At 37.7% G+C, this 12,753-nt stretch overlaps 2 protein-coding genes across 3 annotated transcripts in view; one reads left to right on the top strand and one right to left on the bottom strand.

Annotated features, from left to right (window-relative positions):
* Positions 1-43: 43 nt before the first annotated feature.
* The window catches only part of LOC131456553 (carbohydrate sulfotransferase 12-like), a 51,450-nt gene continuing 38,740 nt past the window's right edge, over positions 44-12,753 (bottom strand). Inside the window, exons 2-7 of one of the 2 annotated variants that reach the window (XM_058624976.1) lie at positions 2,885-3,001; positions 2,568-2,696; positions 2,077-2,231; positions 1,092-1,229; positions 633-937; positions 44-520 (exon numbers count right to left, since the gene is read on the bottom strand). In XM_058624976.1, coding sequence (XP_058480959.1) covers positions 280-520; positions 633-937; positions 1,092-1,229; positions 2,077-2,231; positions 2,568-2,676 — 948 coding nt within the window. In that variant the 5' untranslated portion in view covers positions 2,677-2,696; positions 2,885-3,001 and the 3' untranslated portion in view covers positions 44-279. The remainder of the gene's footprint in view (positions 521-632; positions 938-1,091; positions 1,230-2,076; positions 2,232-2,567; positions 2,697-2,884; positions 3,002-12,753) is intronic. The other variant, XM_058624977.1, reaches the window with a different exon arrangement.
* LOC131456550 (uncharacterized) lies at positions 8,518-12,742 on the top strand. Its single transcript, XM_058624974.1, has 2 exons — positions 8,518-12,251; positions 12,655-12,742. The coding sequence occupies exon 1, from the start codon at positions 9,979-9,981 to the stop codon at positions 11,134-11,136; it is 1,158 nt and encodes a 385-aa protein (XP_058480957.1). The 5' UTR covers positions 8,518-9,978; the 3' UTR covers positions 11,137-12,251; positions 12,655-12,742.

The raw sequence follows: 12,753 nt of genomic DNA, 5'->3' as shown, positions 1-12,753 counted from the left end.
CTGATAAAGTAAAATGTGAAATGTGTGAATAAAATGTAAAATGATGAGTTCATCTCAAACTTCTAACACTTCATCTGGTGTTCTGTAGCCAAAGTACTTGAAGTCTGTCATACAGAGTCGAGCTATGCTGGAACTGGGTAGTGGAAAAGTGTAGTAATCATGTTAAATATGTTTCCTCTGATATCGCAAATCATATAGCAATCGCAATTCCTGTCAAAATAATTGCAATTAGATATTTATTCAAAATTGTTCAGCCCTAGCACCATCTGATGATACATCTCAACCTTTTAGCAGTTCATCTGGCTTCCTGTAGCCAAAGAGCTTAAAGTCTTTCTCATAGATCTTATACAGTGACCTCCTGTCCTCTAGAGGCACTGTTTTGAACCATTTCATCACAGAATCGTCGGTAGTCACATTGACATATGCAGAGGGAACCTTAATGTCATCCTGCAGCTTTAAGATCTTGAGTAGATGTTCAATGTCCTCTTGCATAGTTTCCTGATGTCCAATGAAATCGTACCTGAGAAATACAACAAACCAGTTCAATAAATCGTACTATTAAACTATTGTTTACATTTTTTTTTTTAACATGTTTCTTGACAGTGTCAGTCCTGCTGACAAATATAACTTACTGTATGAGGCAGGGGCTGCACAAACGATTCATCTGGTTCCAGTGTTCATTCATATTCTGTTGTATCAGTCCCTTCTCCAGCACAAATTGAATAAAGTTGTAAAATGAGACCTGTAAGCCCAATGCAAGTGCCTCCTTTACTGTCTCTGGTGGATCACTATAGTTGGCAAAACGACGGAGAATATATCGGCCAGGGCCATGATAGAATAACTGGTTACTGCTCAGAAATTTGTTTCGGTAGGCAGAGATGAGACGGATAAATGGGTCCCGGACAAAAAGGAACTTGGTGTAGTGCTTCAGCCTTGCCTGTATTCAACAAATACAGTAAGTATCAATGATCTTTCTGTCATTAGAATACTGTTACTACAAAGTTAACAGCTAATAGGATTTGCCTCTTCAGAAATAAAAACAGATGGGGTGTAAACTGAAGGACACATGTGAGGACAATTTATAGACTGACCTTGATCTCATTTCTTGGCATGGTCTGTAGGAAAGGTAGACTGTTGCCATGGACTTCTGCAGTTACATTTCTGGGATCACCATATGGTTCACCCTTTAGCAGTACGTAGATGATTTTCTTTATATTGGTACATGCCACCTGGAAATAAAAACAAGACCAAGCATCAACAGCCACGTGGCACCATGAGGTTGTTCTCAGTTACTGCAAAACATGAAGCTAAATGCTAATGTCAGCATGAGTATGCTAATAGTGTCATGTTTTCATGATAACATTCATGATGGTTTCAAATGTGGTAAATATTGAGTATAAGGCTGGGTATTGCTACTGCATTCCTGAATCAATTCCATTCTGATTCACAAGGTTCCTATTCAATTTGAGTTTGGATTAGATCCAAATTTCTATTGATTAATTTTGAGACATTTTAGTTGCTGTGCCAGTTTTGGTTGGTTATGAAAGTGATTGTCATTGTACTAATGCTGCAAATTGTACACACTTTTAATTTCTCTACAGTATAGTCATAGGAGATCATTCAATCTTTAACCTTAACAACCCGTTCACGTTCAAAATGTACAGTGTAGAAGCATATCAGAGAGTCTGAAGTATTTACCAAGTGGTTGGATTAGTATAAATCGGTAATGAATTTTTTTTTAAAGCCAGCTCTACTGTTTAGACTTGAAATGCTCTTTTCCTGTCAAAATGTCTAAATGAAGGAGTGTGTGTGTGTGTGTGTGTGTGTGTGTGTGTGGTATGTGATACACATTGTGTGGGGGGGTGTATAGCCTCAATAGCCCTGCAGTAAGTAGTGTACTACGTGCCTGTGATTGAGGAATAGCATTGATATTCAACTGTATTTGCAATAAATAAGATTTTCTTTTAGCCAAAAGTATGCTACCACCTGTACCACCTATGTTTAGTGTTGGAAATATTACTTTAAAAAAGTAATATTATAGTAAAATAGTAAAAAAAGTGTGTGTGTGTGTGTTACCTTGGGAACATAACAGTAGATGAGACCATGCAAATCATCCACAATAAGATGGCCCAGCTTTTGGTAACTCTCGTCTGAAAATTCCTCTCTGTTACCATCACACATTTTGTCTAAAAGCGTCTTTCTTTCCTCCTGCTCCTGATCCATCCTCTTAACTGTGACAGGAAGAATAATATTTAATGTTGTAACTTGTAACTATCAAATGTTCTTGCTGATAGATTAATTCTGCTTTACGATGGCTTCTCTCTGAAGTACAATAATGGGTAGAAGCAGAAACTGTAGGTCAAACATCTGTTGTTGTTGTTTTGTCTCCACTACTCAGTGACAGAAATTAACTGATGTTCACTGTCAAAAATAATGTCAATCCAAAAGTGATTAGAGGTGATGTCACAGATCCAACATCTACCAGAAATACACATTTTATATGGAATGGAGACCAAATTACTAACAATGAATGAACCCATACATTTACACAAACACACACGTTTTACCTGTCAGTCTTTTTGACAAGTCCCAACCGTAAATGGACAACATCACGAGAAAACAGGCTAGAAACAATCCATATGACAGCAGTTGGAGCTTTCCTTTGCGAATATCCATGGCAGCTGGATTTTTGTTGGCTTATGTACATGAACAAGAAACAAAGAAAATAGATCTACTTAAATTAAGAATAACACCAATTATCTTATACAATTTTTATTTCAGTGCTTTTCAATTTGTATCAAAAGAGGAGATATTATTTAAATGCTCCTGAATACTAGCCTTGCTGTTTCCTAAATATCAAACAATCAACCATTATTTCTCTCACCTTGCCTGCTCCAAAATTCTCAGATGAACTGATTCTTTGGGAGAAAATCTCTGGACCTTAGCCTGCAGAAACGTCTGTTGATGCTGTTTGAATTCTACTGAGATCCAGTGTGTAACTCTTCATGAGTTTCCAAAACAAACAGTTTAATCATTATATTTATTTAGTAATTTGCACCAGACAATATTGACTGAACAATATCATAGTTCAGGGTGTACAGTGTTTAACCAGGCATTTCTAAGAGATATACTGTATATGTTACATGAATTAATAGCAACTGTATTTAATGCATGTTATGTAAGACCTATACAGATACAGAGGCCGGAAAATATTCTGCAAATTTATATGTTTCATTCTCTGGGAAGAAGTACATAAGTACAAACAAGTGGAAAACATTTTGATGGGAAACTTTATTAAGAATCAGTGTAAGCGAGTAACTTCATTGAGTGGTTTATGTAAAGAAAGAGTTGACACTGATTAGGGCTGGGCGATATCTCGATATTTTAATATATATCGATATATTTCTAAACGTGATATAAAACGGGACAATATCGCTTGTATCGATATAGTTCATTTTGCGTTAAAATGACAATACATTGGCCACAAGTTTGCACCTATATCTCCTCTCCCTCTCCCAGCGTCCCCACACACACACACACACACTTGGGCGTCGCACTTGTGGGGGAGGTGAGAGGGTTAAACACCCATACTTTTTCTGCAGTTTTTCCTCAGTTTTGCACAAACGCCTCACTACAGTCGCTCCGTTCCTCTGGCCACTCCGTTTCGGCACTCGCTGCAGTCGTTCAGCTCGTGCTGAGGAGGCGGGGACTAGCTGGTTTATAGTTCACACACTATAGAGTTTTGACTTATTTTCCATTACTGTCAGTCACTTTTGGACATATGGAAGCCCGAAGTAGTCAATATTGATAATCAAATATAAGACATTATTTAATTATCATATCTACAAGCTGTGTTAAATATCTATGTGAAATAATTGAGAAAATGATTGTATTGTATTATTGTAAGTATTAATTACTGTATATTATTGTCATGCAGGAAAGAGATTTGTTTTATTTTTTTCAAGGAGCATTTTTATTTCAGTGACCTCTGACATTTGGCATATGGCCTAAACTTATAACAGACTGTTTATTTTTTAAAGGGTTTGCCTCTGGAAAACATTTTATCTAATATGCTATAATGCTTTGGGGGAAACCCCAATTACGTCACAGAAAAAATATTGAGACATGTACACATATAATAATATGTGTTATACACACTGAAAAAAATGATTCTGGCCCCTTGTAAATGTTGCATATACTAGGCAAGCATATTTTAATAGAAATATTTGTATTATTTAACTTCCCTTATAAAATTGTATTAGTTCCAACATATAATGTCAAAATTATGACAATCATATTGTGTTTAATTAAATGTAGCTCAAAAAAGATAAGCTTGTCCTAATTTGTGCATGCCATCCTGTTTGAATTTTTGGCGCGTGCTCACAAACAAACCGCCACTTTAGGACTTTGGGCGGCAGAAGTTCGTATCTACGCTGGGAAACCTGGCAAACGGACGTTACTCGCCATTCCTCGGCTGAATTCAGAATTGTTTGGGTAAGTCTTTAATAATCACATTACTTTAACCATGATGTATTTACATTTTTCAAATGTTTTGATCGAAACTAAAGTAGTTAAGCTAGACACATGCTTTACCTAGCTAACTTAACATGCTCCTAATACATTATAAAATAAAATATCTGTTGTCGCTGTGTTTAAACACTAATGTTGCGCTTACAAAGTCGGAGGGCATTTGACCACCGCTGTGTGTGGTGACCGACCCAGGCAGCGCAGTGTCTGTTCGGCGGTTATCACCCCCCCCCCCCCCCCCCGCGCACACGCCCCCCCTCGTCAGCTTTCTCAGTGTACAACGTGTGACTTGGATGCCGTTCAGTCTTGCACCTCCCTCGTTTACTTTGTGTCTTAATCTTTGTTTAACTACAGGGACGTTTCGGGAGTATCCCACATACTGATAGCAGCTCCCTGACGCCCGCAAATTATCAAATTAAATATAATCTCCCGGAAGCCTTACCGAGCGAGTAGGAGTGCACGCACTGAGAGTCTCTCTCATGATGATTCAAAATGTCAAAATGATTAAAAACTTTAAGGATGTTACGAGGCAATAACGAATGAGTAAAACATGTTGTTCATCCATCCATTATCCACCGCTTTATCCTCCACCGGAGGGTCGCGGGAGATGCTGTGCCAATCTCAGATGACAGGGCCATAGGCGGGGTACACCCTGGACAGTTCGCCAGTCCATCGCAGGGCATGTTGTCCATTTGCATCAATGTAATGTAATATCTTAATGCTGTGAAGTGAACTAAATCATGTACCAATAATATAGCACTTAGAAAGTATTCCAGTAGTGAGTAGATAAATAATGTTGCATATTTTGCTGTGCCTGCCTCTAATCTGTCATCTGTTTCATATTTCAATATTATATAATATAATATAATGTAATATATCATAATGGTGAGGCACAAATGAGATTTACTTTTTCCACACATGATTTTGAACTAAATGATAAACTTAACATTGCTTTACAAACACAAAGTTGGCAACATGTTTTTTTAATATTTTTGTTCTTACTTGGCAGGTTTTTCTCATCTGAATTTCAACCCAAGTTTGGGACCTTTTTATTGTGTACACTGTAACAAATTGCTGTAATTTCTACAGTAAAATTTTACAGTAACTTCTTGTTCTGTCATTTTACAAAGTATAACTGTAGACCACAATGCATCATGGGTCCAAAATAATTACAGTAGCTGACAGCATTTTTCCACTGTAACATATTGTAAAATGACAGGCAAATTGTATTCTGACTGTAGATGATGCGTATTACGGTTAAATACTGTTGATATCGGATTGCATTACATTGAAAGAGCAGCACGTGCACAGGTGAAGCAGAGGAGCAACGCAGTGTTCAAACACTCCATAAAACGTAAGTTTAACATATATATCCTACATAATTAAAATGTGATTCAACTTGTTAACTGTTAGTTAACATAACGTAAAGTTGACCATTTAAGTTATGGTTTGCATGTCCTCAAAGAAAGTTAGCTAGAGAGTTTTCAGAGAACATTCCAGACAAGCAATCCCAGGCGAACGCATTATTTTAGCTAATCCGTGTTTTGAACCTGACGTTAACTGTTAGAAAAATTCAGTCTGCACCATTTTTTTTAAGCAAATATTAACGTTAGTTAACGTTAACTGATTCAGCTAAAGCTAAAGCTAGCTAGCGTAACATGCATTAGTTACAACTAATGTTACAATACAATAGTTAAAATAATGACCTAATGCAGTAGTTCTCGACCGGTGGGGGGGCGGACACGCGAGTAGGCTCCTGATGAATCCGAAAATAGACGCTCATCCTCGGGCAGAGAGCGGCGGTCGACCCGGTCCTAAGAACCAGAGTCACTGGGCGCAAAAAGTCGGAAAAACGGAAAAAAATCAAAATCCAACATCCCACGGCTTTATTCGAGGACATAGAGGAACATAATACCGCTGATTTCATCCAAAAATGTGAAGAAATGACCGAGATATGGCCTGTTGAAATCGCCCCTGATGTATCCGAAAATAGGCGCTTATCCTCGGGCAGAGAGCGGCGATCGGCCCGGTCCTTAGAACCAGAGTCACCAAAAAATCGGAAAAACGGAAAAAATTCAAAATCCAAAATAGAGGTTTACCGGGATATTGCACAACATAGGCATGAATGCATGTTAAATCGAGTTTGAGGGTTGTGTGCAACACTTTCGGTACATATATAGGAACTTGGCTATTGCAAAGATTGTCCTCGAGAATAATATCATATATTTATATAATATAATATAATAATTGTATAGAAAGCAATAGCCTAGTGATGATAATAGTAGGCCTACTACCACTCATAATAATAATAATAATACTACAGTGACAGCTACATTCCAGACTCCGTTAACATAATGGTCAATTTAACAGATAACTTATAAATCAAAACATAAATCATAACGTATGACTTTGTATGACTCATAAAGAGAGAGTTAATTTCGGCTGGATTTTAACTTTACCAGCTCTCCTGTGAACCAATGTTAAGTTAAATAAACTTCAGTGTAACTTAACATAACGTTAATGTTTGAGGTTTGTGAAACATGGTGCCAAATTTATCATCAGAACTGTGTAAATTATGAAAAGTCTCTTTGATGAGTTAATTTACATTTTTAATGACTGATGAAGAGGCCAATTAAGTATTAAACTGTTTCCCACTGTCGGAGGAAAACCTCCATTAACGTCTACGTATTTGCATCATTTAGCTAACGTTGCTGAGGTGCAGAGGAAACCGCCGCACCACCGCTTAAGGCACAGTGATCATCACCAACAGACATCGGTGAAGACGATTTTCAGGTAAAAACATTGTGTTATTTATGTCATTGTGTCTGACTGTGTAATCATTTTCTGTGGCATCTGACAAATTTGGGATTAAGCATTAGCTCTATGCTAATTTATCAGCTTAGTTAGCTCAAGTAAACTACTTTTAAATAGCCTTGCTGCACTCTGCAGAACAGTTGGGGTGTGGGTAGTAGTTTTGTTGCCTAAACCTAACCAAGTAGTTTCTGGTCGAAAGCCCTGACTGTGCTCATTGTTTTTGTGTTGTTGTTGTTGTTTTGGACATACAACCTTATTAACTTTAATTCTTTTTTCTTCCCTTTTTGCTTTTCTTAGCCCAGAAATGTATCACTGCAAACAGTGTGCCCATGAGAGTAAAACTATAATAGGTTTTACTCATCATATGAAACTTCACAGTAATGCACCAAACTGCCCTTTTACCTGTGGTATACCTGATTGTACCCGTGCATTCAGAAAATTTGCAGCCTGTTTCCCCATTTCCAGTCTGTGCTTAATTAGGCTAACCAGCTTCTGTCTGAAGCCTTATATTTAACATGATATCATTTTATTCATTATTATTTATTTATGGGGATTCAAATTGAGTTCTGAAGGCATGTTGTAAAACTGCTGAGTTTTAAAAAAAGTTTTGTTTTGCTGCAGCTCTGACTCTGGTTTTATTTAACATATTACATTTTTTTAAATTATTTTGCTAATGTGAAAAACAAAATTTAACTGTAAAAACATTCAACAACAACATATTGTATTGTGAAGTATTAACAGCTATTTACTGGCAACTTTAGTTGCCAGGTAACCTCTGTAATTTGAATAGAATACAAGATAATGTTGTAAACTAGATTACAATTAATAGTTGTTTTTCCAAAAAAACAACAAGAAATTGCTGTAATTTATATACAAGAAAAACCTGTAAAAGTTATCCTGTAATTTACTGTAATCCTTTTTACAGTAATTTACAGGAATTTTACAATACTTTACTGGCAACTTTTTTGCCAGGTATTTACTGTAAATTCTACAGTCAATTTGTTACAGTGTAGGTAAGTATATTTAACAAACATATTATTCACAGTCATATAATTAGACAATCAGTAAGTTTAAATCATACATAAATTGAATTAACAAATCTGACAATACAATATGTGTCATACTTTTCTGTATTTGTTGTTTGTCTAGTTTATGTGGCAGTGTAAAGACTGTGGTGCTGAAGTGTCTAGACGCTCAGAACTTCTTAAACATTACAGACAAAGACATAGTCATTTTGGGCGTGGCCATCATATTAAGTGCGTATATCCAGATTGTCCATGCAGTTTTAAGACTTGGAATTCACTTTTGACACACTTGTCAAGCAATCATAGCAATCTCTTAAAGCACAAACAAAACAAACTTACATTTTCCTGCCAAGTATGTGGTTTTAGTGAACTTGGAGCTGTACGTGATTATTTTGCACACATAAACCATCATCTAAAAAACAATGAGACAGTTAATTGTATATTTAAAGGCTGTGAATACAAATCCAATGTATATAGTACGTTCAAGTCTCACAAAAGTCGAAAGCACAGCTTGCATTCATTGGTAGATTTTAAGGATGTTGTAGTCCATGGCCTCTTTGCGACTGAAACTGCAGAGTCTGATGGTTCAGACAATGAGGAATTATGTGACAACAGTCAGTCTGGTGATGTTGATTTAAATACACTAAAGGATCACACAGACGTAATTGAACAAAAACTTGCAGCATTATTATTAAAACTAGAAAATATCTTTCATGTGCCAAGTGCTGCGATTGATGAATTGCTGGAGGAACTTCAGTTTCTTCTCTGTCTAGTACAACAAATGTGATACAAGACACACTCAGTAGTTACAGCCTGCAAGTTGATCAAACTGTCATTAAAGAACTTGCATCCACTCTGTGTACATCTAATCCTGTGTACAAGTCAATTGGTAAAGGCTGTCCTTTGGCAACGTCATTTAAGCGCAAAAAATACTACAGGGACAATTTCAAGGTTGTAGAGCCCATAGAATATATATTGGATGAAAAAGACAAAAGAACACGGCAATATGTTCCAGTATTAAAGGTTTTGCAACAGCTTTTCACAGACTGTCACATTCTTAATGAAGTATTAGATCGTAGTCTCATATCAGAGGAAAGAGGAAAAGAAGTTACATACAGGTCTTATCGAGATGGTTTGTTCTTTCAACAAAACAGTTTTTTATCAGGAGGTGAATTGAGAGTGTTACTAAATTTGAGAGATTTGTAATCCGTTGGGCACATCTCGTAAAAAACACAAGATCTGTGCTGTTTATTGGACTCTCAGCAATTTACCACCTGGTCACCATTCCTCATTGTCTTCCATTCATTTGGCTTTACTGTGCAGATCTGAAGATGTGAGGAGTTATGGTTATGAAAAAGTCCTAGAACCCTTGTTGCAGGATCTTGTGACTTTAGAAAGTCAAGGTTTTTTCATTGCACATCTTGGAGCTCTTGTTAAGGGCACAGTACAGTGTGTCATAGCAGATAATTTGGGAGCGCATGGAATTGCTGGCTTTACAGAGAGTTTTGTAGCTGAATATATTTGCCGTTTTTGTCTGGCCCAAAAGTCTGAAATTCAGCAGAAAGAAGTGAGTTCAGATGTGTTTACTCTGAGAAGGAAAGAGATACATGAAATGCATGTTAGTTCAGCACACATCAATGTGAAACCATGTTATGGTGTTAAAAGGCGGTGTGTTCTCTCTTCGCATCTTTCTCATTTCAACGTTTGCACTGGCTACCCTCCAGATGTTGCACATGACATCTTTGAAGGCATAGTACCAGTTGGGTTGGCACATTGTCTGAATCATTTCATTTCCAAAAAATATTTCACACTGGTAAGTCTCAATGAGTCTATTTTGAAATTTCCTTACAAATGGGCAGACAAGAGTAATCGCCCACATGCTATTCCGAGGACCTTCATGCTGAAAAAAACTATTGGAGGGAATGCTCACGAAAATTGGAGTCTCTTGCGTTTCCTCCCATTTTTGGTTGGACAGTTAGTGCCCCCAAATGAGCCAGCCTGGCAGGTAATTTTGGACCTGAAGGATATTGTGGAATTAGTTGTTGCACCAGTACATACAGCACAATCACTTGCTTTCCTTGAGGCCAGAATCTGTGATCACAGATGCAGGTTACAAAAGGTGTTTCCAGGTATCAAACTAATACCAAAACATCATTTTGTCGAACATTATCCACAGATGATTCGATTTTTTGGTCCACTAGTCAGTCTGTGGACAATGAGATTTGAAGCAAAGCACAGTTTTTTTAAACAGGTTGTTCGTCACACACGCTGCTTTAAACACATACTTCTATCACTGGCGGTGAAACATCAGTTCATGATGGCATATTATTTGGAGTCAAACACAACCAAAAAGTCTAGCTTGACTGTATCAGCTGTCTCAACTGTCTCTGTTGACATTTTGCATCAGGATGTACAGAAAGTTTTGAAGCTAAAATATCCTGATATTACGCACGTTCAGCTCACAAAGACTGCATCTGTCCATGGAGTGACATACAGAGGTGGCATGATTGTTGCTTGTGGCTCTACCTGTGGCTTGCCAGACTTTGCTGAAGTTGTCCAGATGGTTGTCGTGGAGGGAAGTTTGAGTTTCATTGTTAAAGAGTTTGGTGCTTGGTATAGGGAGCATTTTAGGGCATTTGAGTTGTGTCCAACTTCTCAAGTCTCACTCATTCAGCTTGGTGCCCTTGTGGATCAGTACCCCTTGGCAGATTACTGGATTGCAGGCTACCGAATGGTGACACTTAAAAGATTCATACACATACAAGGTTAGATCACAATTATGTTGTGCTCATTTGTTCAGTGTATTTATTTTTTAATATTTGTATATTTTCCTCTCTCACATGTAGATTGAAGAATTACAGAGCCTATGAAGCTGAGTCATCGTAGAAGAGGATGACTTTAGAAGACTTGATCTCCACTCAGGAAAGCCAAAGACTTTAATGGACTTGCACAATGTTATTCGTGATGCATTTGGAATTGAAAGAGACTTTCGCATTCAATTCATGGATCCTGACTTCAATGATGAGTTTATGAACATTGCTTCGGTGCAAGACATTCAAGACAGAAGTATAATTAAGCTTGTGTACATGCAAAATCATCCGGATAAAAGTCCTTCTTCAAGGCAGAACACTTCAAGCACTCCTGGACCATCTGGGAGTCCATCAAGCATTCGCACACCTCAGAGTGTGTCCTCATTGTCTTCATCTGACTCAGATAACACCATCAATCTGTCACATTCAGACAGTGAGCTGAGAGCACGTGCATGGCCCCGTGAATTCATCATTCCTCGCTTTTCCTACGGTGTAGAGGTGCAGCTTCAGCGGGGGAATGAGACCTTCAGAGAAAATGGCACAAGGCTGAAGATTACTCCAGGGCTGAAGTCGGACATCCTAGAAAAGTTAGCTGAGGAGATTTTCGAATATACAGCATACCCACAAAATCACCAAATAGATGATGTAGCAGGGGCACTCATCAACAAATTCCCCTGTTTGCGAGAGTCGTCTGCCACTGGGTACTACAGCTGGATGATTAGCCTGAAATACAAAATGGCTAATTACCGGACAAAGATGCGGAGTATTGGCTGTCCTGAAGTGACTGTAAATGCATTGAAAAACAAATCCAGTGATGAATGCTTCCCAGTCAAAAATGTCTGCTAAAAGGGCAGAGGTCAACTATTTTCCTTCACACCCCACTGGCGAAACAGATGAAAGTCTGGAAAATCTGAGAGTTGAACTATTGAATGACGTCAGACAAAGGAACAGGGCATCAAATGTAAGAGAGAAGATGTCTAAAACATTCTCCTACCGGAGAAAAGAAGTGGTGCATGGAAGTCCAGGTGCCGGAGAGTTTAAAGTGAGGTTGCCTGCACTTTTCAATATTGATGAGGTAAATGCTTCCTTCCCCCATGTTCCTTTTTTCATTGGGTAGTTTCACTGTATAAGTGTTGTGGTCTAAAGAATGGTATTTCTCTAAATGTCTTAATGGTAGTTGACTAAAACACTGTACACATATACGTATGCCATGAAAACAACCTCAGGAAAGTCTTACTTTCCTGAGGTTGTACTTGGCACCTAATTTTAAAGGGGTCACCATTTTTGTCAGCGTTGTGTCCCAAATTTAACGTAAAGTAAAACAGCGCTTTCATCCTACACATTCATACATCACCATTATTTTGTAATCAAAGGAATAAGGTTATTTAAAGTATAACCCTAGGTTGAAAACTTTAAATATTTTTGTAATTATTCAACTGTCAGGAAATGTTTTTAATCAATGTGATCTCTTTACACAGGCTACAAGTGATGTTCATTCAAAAAGGGCAGCAGTCCTCAGGGCACTTTGCCTCTACCTTGGTGAAGATGATGGACATCTAATCCACGAGTATATGGTG

The sequence above is a fragment of the Solea solea genome, chromosome 3 (genome assembly GCF_958295425.1).
Source record: "Solea solea chromosome 3, fSolSol10.1, whole genome shotgun sequence".
Taxonomy (NCBI): domain Eukaryota; kingdom Metazoa; phylum Chordata; class Actinopteri; order Pleuronectiformes; family Soleidae; genus Solea; species Solea solea.
Note: the sequence above shows the minus strand (reverse complement) of the source record. Positions and strands in the feature narration are given on the sequence as shown.